Here is a 20,311-nt window from a genome sequence, read left to right on the forward strand (position 1 = left end):
GGGCACCCCCGTTGCCAGGGCCGGCTGTCTAGTCCAGGGAAGATGCAGCCAAACCTCCCTCCTGGAGAAAGACACCAAAACCACAGAGACAAGAACTGTATTTGGACGGTTTCTCCCCTTCTAGCATAGTGACTCTCGGTTACTGTATCTGAATGATCAGCCAGCAGATTCCTTAAGGGACAGACTGGCAGCTGATTTATCTGTCTCTCCCACACAGTATCTAGCAGAGGGCTGGAAACCTGGTAGCATCTCAGCCCACTGCTCAGTAGTCGCAAGACCCTGGGGCTGCTTCCTGTGCTTGTCTCTTCTGTAGGACACCAGCCCTCAGACGCCTAGCACCTAAAAGGGCATTCCTCCAGTAAATGTTTCAATCAGAAGAGAAGGTGTCAAAGTGGGGAATGAATGAAGAGTCACTCTGTACTCCTGCTCAGTCCCTAGCTAAACAGGGGAAGGTCACAGCTATAGTGACTCTGAAGAAGTACTTGGACCATCCAACTGGCAGAGGACTTGAAGCATCTGCAGTTCAAGAAGGCATGGGCACTAAACTCTTCCCTTCCAGCAGTTTGGCATACTGGTTACAGAACTTGCTTTGCAGACAGGCTTTTATTCAGAGTCTAGCTCTGCAACTTCCTAGTTGTGGGAACTTAGGCAAGTTACTTAATTTTTCTAAACTTTGGTGTCTTTATGGAATTAACTATCCTATTAACTTTCCCCATAGTTATTGTAAGGGTTATACAAAAGTGTGGATCTAAAGGTGTTTCAGCACAGAGTCTACCACTCAGTGAAATACATGGGGAATGGGAGCTGTCATATTATCTTTGTCTTACAAATGCAACAGCCAGCAACCACTTGAGCCCAATTATTTCCCATCCCTGAGGGATAGAGCCTCCCTTTTCATCCCTTTGCCCTGGCAGAAGGCAAGAACCAAGAATTCCAAACAGACCATTTATTTTCTAAGAATCAATATATTTTCTTCCTTTGAAATAAATACAAACCAGTTTGAAAGGTCGGGGAATCTATGGGAAGAAGGGAAGTGGGGACAGGCCCCAGTCTTTTTTTTTTAGTACCAAATGACTCTGGCGCGACCCGGAAACGCAGTTACAAATGAGAATAATTTAAATTCTCCGCTAATTACAGTATTTACAACAGCAGGGGAGGGGGTCACCTAGTGCCCCTCTTCCGGGCTGGACAGACATCAGTCCCACTGCTAGGCTGGGCGGATGCCCGCTCACCACACCACCTCAGAGGCCTTAGGCCACTAGGCAGTTAGGGATTCTCCCGGCACGAGTAGGCAGAGGTGGTGGGATGGCCTGTTTTACACAGTGTCCTAACCTTGGCCTACCACCCTGCGCTACAATGCCGTGAGGTCTCTGGAGCTTTCTGGCCTGTGGGACCTCCCCTCTCATTGCGCAGAGCCCCCAGGGACCCTTGGAGTGTTCTGTACAGTCCAGCTGCACTCAGGGCGGGAGGGACCTCCCCCACCCAGCTTCCCCTGAGACTGGCCCCAAGACCAGGAATGAGTCAGTGCAGAGGCCGGTGCCACTCCAGGACAGTGAGCCAAGGGGAGGAGAGAGGCGGCAGGGCACTGAAGGCTGGGCCGTGCTGGGCAGCGTCAGTCGCTGTCGCTGGTCTCGCTGCTCTGCTCGCCCTGCACCTTGCTGCGGTGCTGCAGGGCCCTGTGGTAGGCTATCTGTACTGACTTGCGGATGTTAGATTTCCGGCCCTCCAGCATCTTCTCCTTGTCAAGGTCCTGGTTCACGCCCAGAGGAACTAGCTTAGTCCTGGGTAGCCACTGCCTGTAGGATGAGACGAGGATCAAGTAAGTCATCTCTTATCTCTGGGAGGGCAACAAGCACCAGCCTCCCTTACTTGTTGCTTCCTTCTGAAACTCCTAAGTGCCCATTCTGGGCCAGGCTCTGGTGGGAGTTACAGAAACCGAGAGATGCAGTCCCTGCCCTCCAGGAACTGCTCACAGGCTAGTGATGAAAATAGCCCAGTTGACAGTCACACCAGGGGATAACCACAGGGCATTTATGAGTGCAAAAAGGAGCCCTGACCTAGCCTGAAATAGATACCTTGTCCCATGGGCTACAGGCAGACTTAACTGACATTAGATATCTTCCGCAGACAATTAACAACAATCGACTACGCTTGTAAGTGTGACAGAACAGGGGTTCAGAGACCCAATGATTATGTCTGCTTTATCCCCCACATCTTGTTACCATGGAGGCAGAGGTGGGAAAACTAAATCTAGAAGCCACCTTAGTCTGGGTGCAGAGCCGCCCCTACATTTTTCACAGTCACTTGTGGTCCTGTTTTCTAGCTACAGCTGTTTGTCAGCTGCTACCCACTCAGTCTCTCAGACTCTTGGTCAACACAACCCTTTTGCTCAGCGATCTAAGTCCCTCCCCCACTGATTTATGATCGCCCAGGCGGCAGTGCTGGAGTTTCCTGGCAGCCTGCCCCCAGTGGCTGGGGCTGCGTCTGTGGCTCTGAGTCACATCGACTGCTCCCCTCCTCCCTTACCAGGTTCTCTTGTTGTCAAAGAAGAGGACGAGGTAGAGATGCTCTCGGGCTTCTTGGGTCATCTGTTCCCCAAGTTTCAGCACCTCCAATGGGGGCACAGGGATGGGAACCCCATGGTGGAACATACCTTCCCGGGGCATCTTTGGATCAATGATCTAAGGGTGTAATAAGATCTTGGTTAGTTCAGTCTCCTCCTTCGCCCAGGCTTACCCTATCCAAGAATTTGGAGACTACCTCTAAAGTGGGGACAGAAAAACATAATCGTCTAACTAGGGTTGCAATCCTGACCCTCAGCTTCTTCCCATGCTGAACTATTTCAGAGCCCAAGAGGTAAAGGGAAGAGAAAGGGACAGATGGAGAAACTAATGAGGGACCTCTAAGTGACTATCTGCTAAAGACTCGTGTGCTCTGCAGCTCAGCAGAGAGTAGGAGGTCTGCTGCTTTTGAGTGTATGTCTTGGGGCTGGAAGACAAGGGGTATGACGAGAAAAGCAGAAGCCTACCAGAGCTGGGTACGATGGATACCCTCGGCATTTGGCCCACACCAGGTCCAGAGCGTCCAGGGGGGAGTCCTCATCCTCTGATAGCCAGCCAGCTCCCCGGCCCAGACTCTTCCTTACAACTTCACAGGAATGGGAGAGAGGGGACGGATCAGCAGCCAGGGGTCTGGCAAGGCCCTGACACCAGGCCCCCAGCATCCCTGGCTTTGGGCGGGCGTACTTACTGCTGTGGCCCACGCCGCGGCCAGTGCCCACGGAGTAGGCCTCATTCTCAGTGCCTGAGGTATCTTCGCTGCTGTCCTCTGGGAATGTGCCCCGAGAGAAGGAGGGCTTGCCCCGGCCTTGTTTTGAAGGCGTTGTGCTGTGGACAAAAGGGATGCTCAACTCAAGAGGAGGGCGAGAGTGGGAAATGGCATGGTGGGTGTCTTCTTTTGGCCCCTAAGGTCTAAGACTTTTGGAAAGCAGAGGCTAATTGAATAATTTCAGACTCAAGTGCCCTTAGGGATTTGGGGGTGATCTGACTGAAGTGGGCTGGATACAGCAGTAGTGATGAGTGTACGCCCTATCTTAAGGCAACAGTGGTCAGAACTGCTAGGTCTGATTTTTAAAGGGAATACAGAAACTGGGAATTTTATGTGGCACTTCTGGGTTTGTTTTTTTAAATATCATGCTGGCCAAACAAAATATGTCTGTAGGCCAAATCCAGGTCACCATGAATCAGTTTATGTACTCTGTTCTAAGTGAAAAGTGAAAGTGTTAGTTGCTCAATCATGTCCAATTCTTTGCAACCCCACGGACTGTAGTCTGCCAGGCTTCTCTGTCAATGGGATTTCCTACACAAGAATACTGGAGTGGGTTGCCATTTGCTTCTCCAGGGGATCTTTCTGACCCAGGGATCGAACCCAGGTCTCTCACATTGCAGGTGGATTCTTTACCATCTGAGCTACCAGGGAAGCCCTCTGTTCTAAAACATGAACTTAACCAAGGATGGTCCCCTCTAATTCATTATGGTGACAGTCTCATCCATTCTATTTATTTTGCAGAGAACCTTTGGTCTGAGCCCTCTTAATCTAGGTGGAGATGGCTGCCACCACACTCCCCACAGGGAAATTTGGAAGGCCATCCTGGAGGCAGGTTTAAACCAAGAGGGCTGGTACCTGGTCCGGTCGGAGGCAGCACTGCTGCTGCTACTGCTGCTGGATTCCGAGTCTGAGCTGCTCCGAGGAAGGCTGCAGTCATTACGATACACCAAGAAACTCTTCTTTACTGGCTGGTTTCCACCGCTGAAGCCATTGGCTGGTAAGTCTTGGTTGGGGGTGGTGGGGGGAAGGAAGGAATCAGTCAGTAAGATGCAGATCAGAGATCTACTGGGGGTAAGAGGGACTCAGAGCTTGGCTTTACGTTCTGTGCTGGAAAATTCCTCCAACCTCAGCCAGCAGAGCCAGCTCTGGGCAGTGTCCACCACAGCTGGCCACAGCCCTGCCCCACCCCTTGCACTTCCCTTGGCAGTTACTAGCCTTAGGACACAGTGGCTTAAAGGAGATTCCCCAAGGAGAATGAGAAGAGAAAAGGTGAAGTGATAAAATGAAGGGCACCCTGGATGGGAATCTGGTTGGGTTAGTGGCTCTGGGCTTCAGTTTCCCCATCTATAAAGTGAGGGGATTGAATGACAGGCTTCCTAAGGGCCCTTCTAGCTCTGATATATTATGGGCAAATGAAGGGCTAGGTGGGAGTTATACTGGGAAGGATGGCAGCTTCGCTCACTCTATTGGAGGGGCTGGGTGATGGTGAGGCTCACCCATTGGGGGGTCTTCTGTGGATTTATCACTGTCGCTGTCTGAACTCGAACTGGGCCGAGGGCTCCTACCCCGCTTGCGCTGACGTAGGGAGCCCATGATGGGGAGCTGGGGGGGCCCCACAGGACTGCCTCCGTGGCTGGGGGTCATCTGGCTCTCCCGGTTTTTGGGGGGCCGGCCCGGCCTCTTGGGCGGTCCAGCTGTCTTCGGGTTCTTTTTGGAGAACAGAACTGAGGTTCTCCTGCCCACCTCAAGTGCGGGGGTTGAGGACATGTTGGGACCCAGGCCTGGAGCAGAGAAAGAGAGAAGGAGAGTCGGTGAGGGGCCTGAAGTGGGAAGGGAGTCTGTCTACGGTAGACCCTGGGGATATAGGACATAACTTCAGCTAGAGTAGGGGAGATAGTTTTGGGGGCAGGGAGTTGGGAACACTGTCTCTCACACAAATAGCCAGAGAGAGGCAGCTAAGAGGCCCCTGAAGGGGGAAGGAGGGAGAAAGTGCAGCTAGCTGAGCAGGAGGGACCTCTGCCTGGGGGTCTGGCAGGGGCTGAGTGTGTGCTGCAGAGTCTCAGTCTGGCTGGCCTTGGGGTCCATCATGCCATGGGGTTCAGACCTTTGCTTGTCTCCTGGCTGCTGCTCTCCTCGGCGGCACTGTCTGTCTGCCCGTCCTTGTCACAGGCTGCTGGGTGGGGTGTCATGCCGCCCCGGCTGGAGGGGCCGTGTCGTTCAGGCCCATCCCGTCCCGTCTCCCGCTGGTGGGCAAGCTTCCTCCGCAGCGCCGTCATCTCTTTCTTGATCATCTTGGCGCGCCGAGAGCGGCCCACGCTCTGCTTGCTGGCGTTCACCTCATCCAGCCGTTCAAGCAGCAACTTGAGCTGCTCTTCCACTGGCAGGTGCTTCTGGTTCTCTAGCAGGACCAGCCGCTCTTCCTCTGCTGCAGGGGGTGGGAACAGGGGATGAGAGGTCAGTCTCAGGGCAGCCCTCTGGGCCCCGTGAACCTGGGCAGGCAACCAGAAAGTCACTCTTTTCCCTTCCACTTCTCACCAGGAGCAGCTGTAAAATAGTAGCACCGAGATGCAGAAAGGCGGGGATTGCTCTCCATTCACCCAGTCTGGCTTCGAGAGCATTCCTGGGGCTAGCGTGCCACTGCTCAGACTAGCTGCTTCCTGCCTACACTGCCTGCTCCCAGGAGGGGACTTTTGGAAAGCTGTTCATCCCTGGCATTGGCCTCTACGTGTATGTGTGACTTATCACCCACCATCTTCGGTGTGGTGTGGGGCCTCGTCTCCAGTCACGCTGGGGGGAATATGCATGCCCGTCTCAAAGTCAATGCCCATTTTTTCTGCCTGGCGCCGGGCCTGGCGGAGCACCGCGCCACCCTGCTCACGGAGCCGCACTGCTGCCCGGTAGAAGATGGTATCCTTGGCATTATACTTGAGGCAGTTGCTGACGATGAGGTTGAAGTCCTCCTCAAAATCATCAAAGTTCAGGTAGCGGTAAGCCTCCAAGTTCTGCTTCATGGTGAAAAAGTCCATAGGCTTTTTGATGTGGTCGAGGTAGTCGGGTACCTGGGAGAACACGGGAGGTGTAGCTCAGTGGAGGTATGTTCCTCATCCCCCCTGAACCCCTGTTCCTAACAACCTCCCTTGAAATGCATCCAGCAATCTCCTGCTCCTACAGTCAGAGGCAGGCATATAGCACAGGGGAAAAGAAAGCTGGATTCTAGTCTGGACTTTTCTAGTCACAAGCTGTGTGACCTTGGCAAGCCTCTTAGCCTCTCTGGGCTTTCTTTTCCTTGCTTGGAAAACAGTAATGCAATTACAGCCGAATCCTAGAGCCACATGAGGTTTTAATAAGCAAATGGCTAGGGGGAGCCTCTGGAAGTAACACCACCCTGCATTCCTATAGCTCTTTTTACTTATCAGTAAGCCATGTAAGGAGGCTGCTGCCTCAGGTCTCTCATTTTATACCTTTTAGAGAGAAGAGTCTGCCAGTCAGGACCTAGGGCTTCAGAGATGGTTCTTTAGGTGCTGAGCCTTCTAAATTCTCCGTTCTAGGGTTCAGCACCCGGAAAGTGTCTTCCTGCCCTGGGCTTATTCACTTGGCAGACTCAGTCCCTGCCTCTGGGGAAGGAGTGCAGACTGCCTCCCATTCTGGGCCCTTGAGGTACGACAGGGACAAGACAGAGTCCAGGTGATGCCTGTGGTTCCGGTTCATCCCGGAGCCCCAGAGCCACCAGCCCCTCTCTTCATGGTCCCCTCCTAGCCCCTGGCCCAGACCTGCGGCAAGGGTCCATCTGGGAGAGGAACAGAAAGAAGGTGGAGTGAGGGGAAGGGATTCTTACTTCGTCCAATTCGGTTACCTCAGACAGAGGGACCGGCTCGCTGAAGATGTTGCCTGTGTCCTTCTCTTGGAGCTGCTCCAAGGTTTTTCGAAGGAGGATGAGGAAGGGGGTCAGCTGCATCTCCATGGCGATCTGCTGGACCTTGATCTGCCACACATAAAGGCTCCATCAGCCAGGCCTAGGCTGGTCCCTTGGGGAGAGGTCTGGGGAGGTGGCTGTAGCTGGTGTGGGAACTCGCCTTCCTTCCTACCCCACACTGCTGGGTGCACTTCACTACTGTGGACTGCCCCTTCCTTGAACTCCTAGCACCAGCTACCTGCATCACATCATTCAGGAGTCCATTCATAAAACGCTCCTGTGACATTCTGCTTCTGAGGAGCCTGACAGCAAACTGAGCTCCAGGTTACCTGACTCTCAATTAGCTTTGCCGCTTCCCGGCCAGGGGACGCACACTTTTCTGGGTTTTCTGTTTTCCTGGGTCTGTTTTCTCCACTATAAAAAAAAGCTGGTCCGGGAGCACTCACCGTCTCCCTTTTGAGTTTCTCCCGCTTGCGAATCAGCTCCACCAGCAGCCGTGCTCGCTCCAGGTCATGCCGAAGCCGCTGCCAGGACTTAAGCTGTTCTTTGAGGGCCCAGTTCTTATCCTCGGAATCTCTCTGAAGAGGCAAAAGGGGGATCAGGAGATGATGAGAGAGCCAGAGGCAATGAGAGCCCAGGAAACTTGGGTCAAAGGCAGGAAAACCAAAGCTGGGAGCAGTGATCTCTTGGTAGGCTTGCCAGCTAAAGTGGAAGCTCTGCAACCCACTGTGGCTGTTGAGCCCAGTAGAGTTGGTGCTCGGTATATGCTTGTTGTGAATGAAAGGATGAACACAAGGAATAATGCATGAAGGATAATGTGTAAGGATTTCATCCTTAGCCTGATTTGAGGTCTAGTTTAAAGGAACAAACAGCCCAAGCCCTCAGGCATTGGAAACTGCAGTCACAAATCTGTTCTTGGGACCTCCCTGGTGGTCCAGTGGTTAAGACTTCGTGCTTCCAGTGCAGGGAGCATGGGTTCGATCCCTGGTTGGGGAACTAAGATCCCACATGCTGGGTGGTACAGAAAAACAAGCCAATGATAAGTCTCTGTCCTCATCCCCCTGGCATTAGTTCCCAGAGCCCACAGGGAATCTGACATAGTACCCCGACTTGGTCACAGTTCCTCTGAGATTGCAGGTGGGTCTGCAGGCGACGCAGCAGCGGGACCCCATTCCGCGACTGCCTCTTCAGCGTCCAATAGCTGTGCAGCCTCTGCATGAATTGGCTCTTCCTTTGGATGGTCAGGCGGTTAGTGATTTTACTGAGCCTGGGAAACAGGAGAGCAAAGAGAGGAAAAACCTCGTGGGCCTTGATTTTCTCACAGAGAACAGGGGTCTTTGGTCCATGAGTTTCCGAGTGGGGCTGAATAGGGAATAAATCTATTGTCAAGAAGGCCTGTGACACTGGGCTAGGGCAAAGAAGAGCAAACACAGCTGGCTGTCAAGGGCACCTCAGGAGACAGGAAGCCAAGCTCCGAGTGCTAACTCTGTTCACCACGGGGGTGAGTGAGCCTGGCCCCTAAGACTGCTTATTGTCACTGCAGCCCTGAGTACTAACTGACCCTGGGACACCCAACTTGGACTGAGTCTGGGAAGGTTTTAAGATGAAGTACTACAACATAGCAGTCAACTACTGGAAATTGTCTAGGTAGCACAAGAGTAAAAAGTAACTGATCCTCACAGCCCTCATCTGTGGCCATAACACAATTCCTTGAGCATTTCCTTCCCTCTTTTCCATTCTGTTCTCCCTTCAGAGTCAGACTGTTTCTTCCACTGTGGCTGGTGGCTACTCCATTGTCTTACTTCCTAACTTACACCACCCCAGCAATATGGAGGGCAGTTTCAAATACACCTGCCAAGTTGGCCAGAGAAGAGCTGAAGTCTCTGGTTCCTAACGTAAAAGTCAGGTGACCTGCTAGAGCTAATCTCTTTTGATATTAAAAACCATCACCACCTCTAGGTAGCTCCTGATAGGAAGAAGAAAACCCAAGCCTGTCACTCCACTCAGGGGACTGTCAGTCTCCAACAGGGCTTCTTCCCTCCCTGGCCCGCCCATCTGCTCCCCCGTACCTGTGTGGTGGAATGCAAGGCACAGACACCACAGGAGCCGCTGCCCGTTTCTCTGCCAGGATCTTCCGCGCCTTCTTCATCTTGATCCGGGACTTGGCCTTGGCCTTCTTGACCTTCTCTGAGCTCCAACTCTTACCCTCATCTTCCTCCTCCTCCTCATCCTCCTCGCCTTCACTGTGGGACAGGGCAGGCAGGCGGCGCGCTGAACCTGGGGGTGTGTGGATGTCGCAGTAGGCAGTCTTGCGGACGCTGAAGGAGGTGCCATTGGCCCCTGTCTCCCGCACAGGCTCCATCTTCATGTAAAGGCCAGCCTGTTGGGCACACGTCACGTGGAAGGCTGTGTAGCAGTTGGCCTTATGGCACTGGATGCAGGCCCCTGAGCCCCGCTGTTTGCAAATGTAGCAGGTCAGCTTCCAGCGTGCGGGCGGGATGTGCTCAATGCTGTCAATGGGCTCCAGGAAGACTGTGTTGGCAAAGCAGACCTCAGGGATCCAGAGGGCACACACCACATGGGCCCAGCGCCCATCATCTGTCTGCTTGAAGGCACCACCCTTGTTGGGGCACAGGGCGCAGTCCACAGCGCGGGAGGGTGACTGCAGGCAGCGGCGGCACAGCCACTGGCCCTCAGGGATGTAGGGGACACCGTAGCACTCCTGGTGCACAGCCAGGTTGCACATGTCACAGAAAAGGATGACATTGCTGTTCTGGCACTCGCCGTCATTGCAAATACAGCACACAGCATCCTCATCTACTAGAGCATTGGGGTCGCCTTTATTGTGGCTCTCAAAGTACGACTCCTTCTCCAGCCGGTCCATTAAGTACTCAAAGATCTCCTGCGGAATGGGACTCACACCCTCCGTCTTCCGCCGCTCGTTCATGATATCTAGCCAGATGTAGTCCTCCTCATCCATGTCGTACTCAACCTCCTCATCCAGCTCCTCCGCCGACTTCTCAATATACCTGCAGTGCACACAGGCAGCTCGGCATCAGAAGGTTGAGATTTCCCTCCCTTAAAGAACGTGGGTTACATCTGTGGAGCACTCACCCTGTTCCAGGCCCGTGCCTTGATGTATACGTGGTCTCATTCTAGCCTCACCTTTACTCCAGGCACCGTAAGGCCTGTCATCATTCTTGTTGTGCCGAAAAGGAAACCTAACGTTTGGGGCAGTGAATTCACCTGGGCCGGCTCTCTTGTGAGAAAGTGGAAGAGCTGGGATATGAACCCAGGCATGCCGAGCTCAAAGCTCACGTCCTAGCTGCCACACTGCCTCCTTTGAGATGCAGAGGCTCAGCAAGATCCTGAAGGGAGAAGGATGGGGCGGCTAGGACCCCTGATTGCAGTGGTCTGGGTGATGGTACAAAGAGTCGGGGGCAGGAAGGTCCTCAGTTTTCACTTGCCAATTTACATTTGTTTGAGTACCAGCCGGCTGTATCCTGAACGGAGCTGCTGTAGGTCTTCTCTCAGCTGGTGCAGCAGCAGCTCAGGGCTCCCTCAGAATCTAGGTACTCTTTGCTCTCTGGAAAGCCTTGGGAGATAACAGTCAGGATAGCTAATATTTACTGAGCATTTACTATGACCGGGCATTGTGCTAAGTTATCACAGTTATCTTCCTCACAGTCCTTGGGTCAATGTTCTTCTTGCCCTCACTTTATAGAGGAGGAAACCGGATGCTTTGGGAAGTTAAGTGCCCCACACAGGTGGTTCACACAACCAGGAAGTGGCAGAGCTAGGATTCAAACTCCACTCCACAGCACTCACTGGGCCCGCATGACTGCAGCCAGGGGCGGCTCTAGGCGCCTGGGGTACAGAGCAGGCTCCCCACTCCCCTGACGTGCACACTCCAGGTGGCCTGACTCTGCTATTGTAAAGCTACAGGGAGCAACGACGGAAAAGCACACGGCTTTGGCCTCTAACACACCTGGACACACACCTAACAGCCAGTTAGGTCCTGGCTCTGTTACTGTGGGATATCCAGGACATCCCTGCTCTTTTCTAAACTTCAGGTTTATGGATGAGAGAATGAGGATAATACCTTTCATTTTCTAAGACGTCAGGATTAAATGCAATTAATTAAAAATGAATGGGCTAAATCAAGTGGTACATAGCAGGCCCTAGATATATGTTAGTTCCTGGGCCTCCACTCTGCTCTCCACAAGGAAAATGCGACTCTGCGAGCTGCAGCAGGCCAGGCAAGCATAGGCTCTGGAGCTGTGCTCTGGGTGACAGCAGGCAAGTAAGCAAACCTCTCAGGGCCTTGGTTTCCACATGTGTAAAGTGGTGATCCTAACTTGAACCTCTTTCACACAGCTGTTGGAAACATTAGATGAGTTAATATAGGTAAAGTGCTCAGAACAGCACCTGGAGCAAGTAACTCAATAAATGTTAGCTTGATTATTAGCTTTGGTATAGCTCTGCCCGACCATGTCTTGCATTATAACTGTTTTCGTGTCTTAACCCCTGCACTACGTGGATAGAGGCAAGGACCATATCTGATTAACCACACAGAAAGAGGCAGTCAGTGTTGTTCATCTGAAAGACATTTTGAGAGTGGAAGGGAGGAGAGACTAAAGTACTGTGTCTATCAGAAGCAGCTTCTTGCTTAGCCCTTCACCTTGTCCCCAGGGTGACTGCAACATCTTCATCCTTGAAAAAGGTGTGGCTCAGGGCTAGTGTGAACCATCTGGCCCATTCCAGGCCTTGGCACCAGCTCTCAACCTTTTTCTGCCATGACACGCGTAACATTATGTGATGGTGCGCAGCACACTCCCACAGCACACTCAGATTACAGGCTGTGGCGCAGATAAGGTAGGCTGCGTGTCATGTGCGATTCCTGACACGCCAGCTGACACTCCACCCTCCCTCTCCCCCTCAAGAAAGTTTATCAGATGGGAGCAAGAGCCAGTGCTGTTGTTAAAGAGATGACCTCGAATCTTCTCACATTTACATAAAAAGTAAATCATTTCCAAAACAGGCAGTTCTGCTAAGAGTAGTAACAAATTACATGCAACACACCTCCCAACTGATTGCAGGGGACCAGCTGAGAGCTGCTGCCTGGAGAACAGATCTGATCCACAGGAGCAAAGAGTGACTCTGAGTGGAAGGATGAAGAAAATGAGCAGGAGCTAAGCTGTGCTACCTAAGGGAGCAGAGAGTGCTAAAGAATCATGAGGGGAGAGGGCGGGCCCGAAGAGGGGTCTATGTGTTGGGAGGTGGGCATGGCAGTGAGCACTAACAGATAAGAGAGACAGTGAAAAGCCAGAAGGACATGGAGCTGGACTGGACAGATGGAAGGATGGAAGAGAGGAGGAAAAGACAGGCTGGCATGTCAACAGGGGTGAGAGGAACGAAAATCACTTGAGTTCCCCAAATTTGCTTGTAAAGAACTGAGATTTAGTACCTACTATTGCACTTTTGGTAAAAACTACCTTTCACATAAAAACCTTTCTAAGAAGTCCTTGTCGGAGATCAGGCCTTCTGATTAGCTGATACCAAAGATAGCTCCTTAACTAACTCACCCAAGTGCCCTCTTTGACTTGGATGCCAAGACTCTCAGAAAGAAGTCTCACGCTTGGTGTTTGTTCCATCCTTTAGCTTGGGTTTCTGAATGTGGTTACCACCATACTTCCCCCACTCCATTTTTTTACCTCATGTTGAAGGAATTTAGCCTTTTGACTGTGATTTTTATTAGGAGCCACTGTGACAAATTTTTGGAAGGAAGCAGATACTAAGAAACAGTTAAATCAAATAAAAGGGTTCTCAGAGGAGTATGAAACATTGGTGATGAAAACACTGCTTCTGCATGCCAAAGGATGGGTGACAGTAACTGGATAAGCAATGGGGAAATTACTTATGCAGATTTACAAACAGCTTTTAGGACTCTATGAAGTCAGTGTCCCTAGTCTTCCACATTGAGGCTAGCAGAGGAATATTATATCTGCACTGCAGATGGGGTCACTGGAACACCAAAAGCCAGACAGATGCCTTTCCCAAGGTCACGGTGATGGAGTAGAAAGGGTCAAGATCAACAGATGGGACCCTTTGATACTGTAGAAATAGTGCCGCTTTGGAGTCAGAGGAATATGGGTTTGAATCCCAGTTCAGCTATCTACTGGCATGTGACTGCTCATAAGTCTGGTCCTTCTTCTGGACTGTGGTTTCCTCACCCATGAACAAAACCTACCTGAGCGAGTTGTGAGAATAAGACAAGGGAATGGCTATAAAGCGCCAGTGAGGGTCCGGCATGTGGCAGTGTACAGGAACTGCCATCACCGCTAGCTGGGGCACGTCTGCCTTGGCAGGGCCAGTGTGTTGCTGCTATGCTTTACCTCTGCCATTTCCTATCTGTTGCTTGTCACCTGTCTTTGGCTCCTAAGCCCTGCTTGACCAGTTTTCCAGAGTTGGGAGGCGGAGGTGGCCTTACCGGTAATAGGAGGTCGGCCGGGGCGGGGCATCAGGGGTATCTTGCTCCAACTCCCGGTAGACCACCTCTGGCAGCTTGGGAGTGGTGCTCGCAGAAGCATTGTGGTGGTGGTGATGGTTGGAGTCCTTGCGTTTCTCCTTGTTCTTATGCTTGCCTGACTTGGGAGTAGCGGCCGGTGTCTCAGTGTTCTCCTTATTGCTGCCGTTCTCAGGCGCCTCCTCGGGGGCCTCCTCATCCTCAGACACCACATCCAGGTTGTCAAAGATGCTGATGCGGTGCACGCGGCCGTGCAAGTCCACTTCCACCATGCGCTGGGCCTGTGCGTAACTCATCACCTCACGGCTGGGTGACTGGGATACCTCTGAGGGGCTGGGTGACTGCTTGTTGGCTGGGCGTGACTGGCGCCCCTTCTTCTTGTGCTTTCGGAGTGGAGTCTGCTGTGGGGGCGGTGGGTTGTCATGGTCATAGTGGTACAGATGGTACTCGATACCACTGTAACTCTTGTAGACCTTGCGGCAGGTCTCCACGGGGCACTCATAGGGTGGCTTAGTTGCCCGCAGGTTGTGGCAGAAAGTCTTCACGTCAAAGTCCACCCCCATGCTGTCACATCTAGAATGTACAGATCAGTTAGCGTAGGCCCGGGCCACCCACTCCACTCTCTCCAGCCCTCCCTCTCCCCAAGGGTCCTGGCCAGCCAACCTCTACAGCAGATCCAAATGCCATCTCCTCCACACCATGGCCATGGTCTTGGTATTATTACCTCTTGTCTGATCATCCTGCCCTATGTCTCAGTTCTAGCTTTTTCTCATATAAATGTGTCCAGAATGATCTTTCTACCAAGTAGAATTATTCATATCAGTGTTTTGATTGGAACCCTCCTGATGCCCCCCACTGATTTCAGGATAATATCCACATTCCTTATGATGACAGTCATGGTGTTCCTTTCATTCTGTGGCCTTAGTCTTCCTTTCTAGATCCTTCTTTTCACCAATTATAGCTGTATTTCTGTCTAACCAGGGCAACTTGCCATTCCCTGAATGTTACCAACTCTCATTCCCGCAAAATGATCTCTATTTAGAATGCCTTCCACCCTCCCTGATTAGTGAGCTCCTACTCATTCTTCAAAACATGGCTCAAATGTCACTTCTGTTATGATTTCTCCGTCTATCTCACAGAAAGCTGTGTTTCCACAGCATTTCATCCTCACCTCCACCACAGCACTCACCACACTGAAAGTTCTCTGTCTCTTTCCACTAGACTGGGAGCTGTACAGTGCAGACACCAGAGCCTACCCACTTCCATAGCCCCAGAACCTGGCATGCAATATTGTTTTGGCAAATGAATACATAATTTGTTGAATAATAGCTAAAAGAAGATTAGGGACTGAGACGGATGAAGGCTAATGTCAGCCCATGCAGAAGTTTGAATCGGTGGCCAAAATGATTTGGTCCTGGACTCCAGCAGAAATAAATGGATGACAGAAAAAATCGGTGACTTTCTAAGGCCTCTGGGGTAAGCCTATGCCCTGGCTCTGGGGATGACACCAGGCCTTAAGAGTATAAACAGGAACATGGCAGTGCAGCACACTCAGCTCCATGCTGGTCCTTAGAGCCCTCCCTTCCTTCTCTCCAGTGTTCCTGGGTGAGTGGAGACAGCAGATGGCACCAGCCCCCAGGAAGCCCAGCTTGGTCAGAGACTGCCCCAATTTCTCCAGGCCTAGCTGGATTCAACAATTTAACTATGGGCTGGGCACCATTCCAAGCAAAGCCACCCTGAGCTCCCTAACTAACAAGAGTTCTTCTCCTGTGACTTAACCCAGCCAGTGAACTGCTCCAGCCACTCTGTCCAAGCCCCAGATTGCCATTTCGTTAAAACTACTTAAACTGCCCTTACTTCCTACCTGTGGCTATCTTTAAACAAACCAATCAGAAGCACAAACTCTGTTTCAATGAGTCCCTGGTGAAGGCTGCAGCTCTGCTGCCCTAGCTCCCTAAGCAGCACAGAGCCCCCGGCAAATGTTCCGCTGGGACTCAGCAGCAGATGCACAGAGAAGAGACACGGAAACTTAGACCTGAAAGTCCGTGGGGAGGGCCCCAGGCCCTGGGGTATGACGACCGCATCTGCCCAAGGCTCTCAGGGGACTGGAGGAAGTAGGGGGCGGAGGCCAGAGGGATCAGGCCAGGCCCAGGCGGTGCCCGCAGCCCTCTCCCGGATGCGGCGACGTTTCCCCTTGATCAAAGTGTACAAGTTGAACAAGGCTCTCCTCCTGCCATTGACCCAGGCAGCCCCGAAGGGATACACTGTAGCCCAGGGATGCGGGCTGGGGGCGAATGCACTGTCAGTTCTTCCGGCTGGGGTGGCCCGACCCTCGGGCCGGGCAGTTTCAGTGCGTGCCCCACGAAACTAGCCTACCCCTTCCCGGCTTGCCACTCCCGCCCTGGTCCCTGGCCCGCACTCACCGGCCACCTCGAGTCCGGGCTCATCGCCGGGGACGCCCGCCGGGGCTCCGACCCCACTTAGGGAGGCCGGCGGGGAAAGACGGGTCGGGGAGGGAGAGCCCCAATTCCGGAGACTGCAGACCACGCCACCCCGACCCCCTGCCGCCCCACGCTCTGGCCCGGCTCCCTGGGATTCCCGCGCTGACCCCTGCCGCTCCCAGTCCCGCCGGCGCCCGAACGTCTCAATTCCGGCGGCCGCCGCCCCTTTCGAAGGCCCCTAGGTTGCCGAGTCTCGGGACCCGGCGCCACCGGAACAATGGAGGCTCCTGGAGGCAGCGCGGGGACGGCGGCGGCGGAGACGGTGGCGGCAAAGGCAGTGGCAGCGGCGGCGGCAGCAGCAGCGGCGACGGCGTCTGCGCAGGGTAAACTCGGCGCCGCGGCACTGCCGAGCTGCACTTTCGCCACAGATCCCCGCCCGCCCGCTGAGGCTCGAGAGGCCATTCTCTGGGATTCGGAAGGGCCCCTGGACACCTTACAGGGCTTTTCTAGCGCCTCCATCTAGAGTTGGGTTTCTGGATACAGAAGTTATGACACTCGGGATCCGGAGTTGTCGGGCCGTTTGTAGCGAATCTGCCGACACGGACGATGAGCGCGGGACTGGGCGTAAGGAGCCCGCCCTTCTCCCTTCCCCCTCTGCCTCTCCCCCCGCCTCCCTCCCTCCTGCTGGCGCCGCGGCTGCGGTAGGGACCTGGCCTTGGTCTCCGAGGAAGGCGGCGAGGCGGGGCCGGAGCCTCGGGGCGGGGCTGGGGGCAGGGCCAGGAGCAAGAGGGACGCGGACTGCAGCCTAAGGGGCACTGGGAGTTATGGGTAGTGGCGGGGCGGGGCTGGAAGAGAATAATCCAATCTATGGGGCGGGGTTTGCGGGGAGTGGGCGGGGCTATCTGTAAAGCAGGCCCCAGTAAGGAGAATAGGGACTCAACCGGGGGTGAGGGGTGGGACTAAACAGAAGAGGGGGCCTCAGAAAAGAAAGGGCGGGGCTTTGGATGGGCCTGGAACTTGGAGCTGGGCTGGGGAGAGGATAGAGCTGGGAAAAAACACGCGAGGCTGAAGGGAAAGGGCGGGGCTTGGAAAAGGTAAAAGGGCAGGGCTGGAGCAAAGGTGTGGATCTGAAAGTAGCGGCCTGTTTGGGGGCGGTGCAAAATGCTGGTTGGGTGTAAAACGGACTGTGTAAGTAAAATAAGATTCAGATGCTGGAACCTTGTAGGTAGGCGGGGAAAGGCTACGTGATGTCAAAACAGCTACTTTTAATGTGACTGGGTCACTTAGTAGCCATGTGAACTTGGGCAATTTGTTAAATTCTTCCTACCTCATATTGCTTATTTGTAAAGCTGAACTCGACAACTCTATTGTCAGTTTTGGGGGGCTTTTGAGAACTTGGGTGCCAAGAAGAGTCTACTTGTAAAACAGTACTTGTTGCTTAGCCTGTCCAGTTTTGCCATCAACGGGGAGCGTGAGAGGGTCTGCCAGGGTTCTGGGGCAAAGCCTAAAACGCCTGGAAACTTCTAATTTATCTTAGTATAAAACTTGCATTCGACCCACTATAAAGTATATGTTTTCATATACAATGTCTTCCCCTAAGATCAGATCAGATCAGTCGCTCAGTCGTGTCCGACTCTTTGCAACCCCATGAATCCCAGCACGCCAGGCCTCCGAGTCCATCACCAACTCCCGGAGATCACCCAGACTCACGTCCATCGAGTCAATGATGTCATCCAGCCATCTCATTCTCTGTCATCCCCTTCTCCTCCTGCCCCCAATCCCTCCCAGCATCAGAGTCTTTTCCAATGGGTCAACTCTTTGCATGAGGTGGCCAAAGTACTGGAGTTTCAGCTTTAGCATCATTCCTTCCAAAGAAATCCCAGGGCTGATCTCCTTCAGAATGGACTGGTTGGATCTCCTTGCAGTCCAAGGGACTCTCAAGAGTCTTCTCCAACACCACAATTCAAAAGCATCAATTCTTCAGTGCTCAGCCTTCTTCACAGTCCAACTCTCACATCCATACATGACCACAGGAAAAACCATAGCCTCGACTAGACGAACCTTTGTTGACAAAGTAATGTCTCTGCTTTTGAATATGCTATCTAGGTTGGTCATAACTTTCCTTCCAAGGAGTAAGCGTCTTTTAATTTCATGGCTGCAGTCACCATCTGCAGTGATTTTGGAGCCCAGAAAAATAAAGTCTGACACTGTTTCCCCATCTATTTCCCATGAAGTGATGGGACCGGATGCCATGATCTTCGTTTTCTGAATGTTGAGCTTTAAGCCAACTTTTCCACTCTCCACTTTCACTTTCACCAAGAGGCTTTTTAGTTCCTCTTCACTTTCTGCCATAAGGGTGGTGTCATCTGCATATCTGAGGTTATTGATATTTCTCCCAGCAATCTTGATTCCAGCTTGTGTTTCTTCCAGTCCAGCATTTCTCATGATGTACTCTGCATATAAGTTAAATAAACAGGGTGACAATATACAGCCTTGACGAACTCCTTTTCCTATTTGGAACCAGTCTGTTGTTCCATGTCCAGTTCTAACTGTTGCTTCCTGACCTGCATACAGATTTCTCAAGAGGCAGGTCAGGTGGTCTGGTATTCCCATCTCTTTCAGAATTTCCCACAGTTTATTGTGATCCACACAGTCAAAGGCTTTGACATAGTCAATAAAGCAGAAATAGATGCTTTTCTGTAACTCTCTTGCTTTTTCCATGATCCAGCGGATGTTGGCAGTTTGATCTCTGGTTCCTCTGCCTTTTCTAAAACCAGCTTGAACATCAGGAAGTTCACGGTTCACATATTGCTGAAGCCTGGCTTGGAGAATTTTGAGCATTACTGTACTAGCGTGTGAGATGAGTGCACTTGTGCGGGAGTTTGAGCATTCTTTGGCATTGCCTTTCTTTGGGATTGGAATGAAAACTGACCTTTTCCAGTCCTGTGGCCACTGCTGAGTTTTCCAAAGTTGCTGGCATATTGAGTGCAGCACTTTCACAGCATCATCTTTCAGGATTTGGAATAGCTCAACTGGAATTCCATCACCTCCACTAGCTTTGTCCGTAGTGATGCTTTCTAAGGCCCACTTGACTTCACATTCTAGGATGTCTGGCTCTAGGTCAGTGATCACACCATCGTGATTATCTGGGTCGTGAAGATCTTTTTTGTACAGTTCTTCTGTGTATTCTTGCCACCTCTTCTTAATATCTTCTGCTTCTGTTAGGTCCATACCATTTCTGTCCTTTACTGTGCCACTCTTTGCATGAAATGTTCCTTTGGCCTTCTTTCCCTAAACATCCTAATAAAATTGACACTCCAGGAAGAGATTTGCAGGTTAACCTCTTGGCCTCTGGAGCCAAACTGTTGGGTTCTGTTCAATACGTGACTTAACCTCTCTGAGCCTCAGATTCTTCATGCGCAAAAGATAACACAGTGCTTATCTCACAGGATTGCTGTGAGGATTAAATAAGATGATGCATGTAAATTACTTATCAATGTCTGATATGTAGTGAATACTCAAAAAAAATGGGACTTCCCTGGTGGCTCAAATGGTAAAGCATCTGCCTACAGTGTGGGAGACCTGGGTTCGATCTCTGGGTCAGGAAGATCCTCTGGAGAAGGAAATGGCAACCCACTCCAGTACTCTTGCCTGGAAAATCCCATAGACAGAGGAGCGTAGTAGGCTACAGTCCATGGGGTCACAAAGAGTCAGACATGACTGAGTGACTTCACTTCACTTCCCTTCACTCAAAGAAAATATCAGCTTTTTAAATTATCCTCACTCAAAAAACTTGAACTAGACCCATGAGAGCAGATGCTCAAACTACCGCACAATTGCACTCATCTCACACGCTAGTACAGTAATGCTCAAAATTCTCCAAGCCAGGCTTCAGCATATGTGAACCGTGAACTTCTTGATATTCAAGCTGGTTTTAGAAAAGGCAGAGGAACCAGAGATCAAACTGCCAACATCCGCTGGATCATGGAAAAAGCAAGAGAGTTACAGAAAAGCATCTATTTCTGCTTTATTGACTATGCCAAAGCCTTTGACTGTGTGGATCACAATAAACTGTGGGAAATTCTGAAAGAGATGGGAATACCA

General features: G+C 52.0%; 1 protein-coding gene across 5 annotated transcripts; it reads right to left on the bottom strand.

Moving 5' to 3' along the window:
- Positions 1-945: 945 nt before the first annotated feature.
- BRPF1 (bromodomain and PHD finger containing 1) lies at positions 946-16,532 on the bottom strand. 5 transcript variants are annotated; one of them, XM_070776232.1, is made up of 14 exons: positions 16,190-16,532; positions 13,731-14,339; positions 9,310-10,269; positions 8,345-8,507; positions 7,687-7,818; positions 7,181-7,309; positions 6,077-6,386; positions 5,432-5,752; positions 4,824-5,108; positions 4,183-4,330; positions 3,250-3,386; positions 3,029-3,147; positions 2,527-2,681; positions 946-1,796 (listed from the first exon to the last, which is right to left on the bottom strand). In XM_070776232.1, the coding sequence occupies exons 2-14, from the start codon at positions 14,327-14,329 to the stop codon at positions 1,613-1,615; spliced, it is 3,642 nt and encodes a 1,213-aa protein (XP_070632333.1). In that variant the 5' UTR covers positions 14,330-14,339; positions 16,190-16,532; the 3' UTR covers positions 946-1,612. The 5 variants fall into 5 exon arrangements, with proteins under 5 accessions (XP_070632333.1, XP_070632331.1, XP_019840273.1 ...); XM_070776230.1 differs by having other exon boundaries at positions 7,163-7,309; XM_019984714.2 differs by lacking the exon at positions 4,824-5,108.
- Positions 16,533-20,311: the final 3,779 nt, after the last annotated feature.

The sequence above is a fragment of the Bos indicus genome, chromosome 22, assembly GCF_029378745.1.
Source record: "Bos indicus isolate NIAB-ARS_2022 breed Sahiwal x Tharparkar chromosome 22, NIAB-ARS_B.indTharparkar_mat_pri_1.0, whole genome shotgun sequence".
In the NCBI taxonomy this organism is placed as follows: Eukaryota; Metazoa; Chordata; class Mammalia; order Artiodactyla; family Bovidae; genus Bos; species Bos indicus.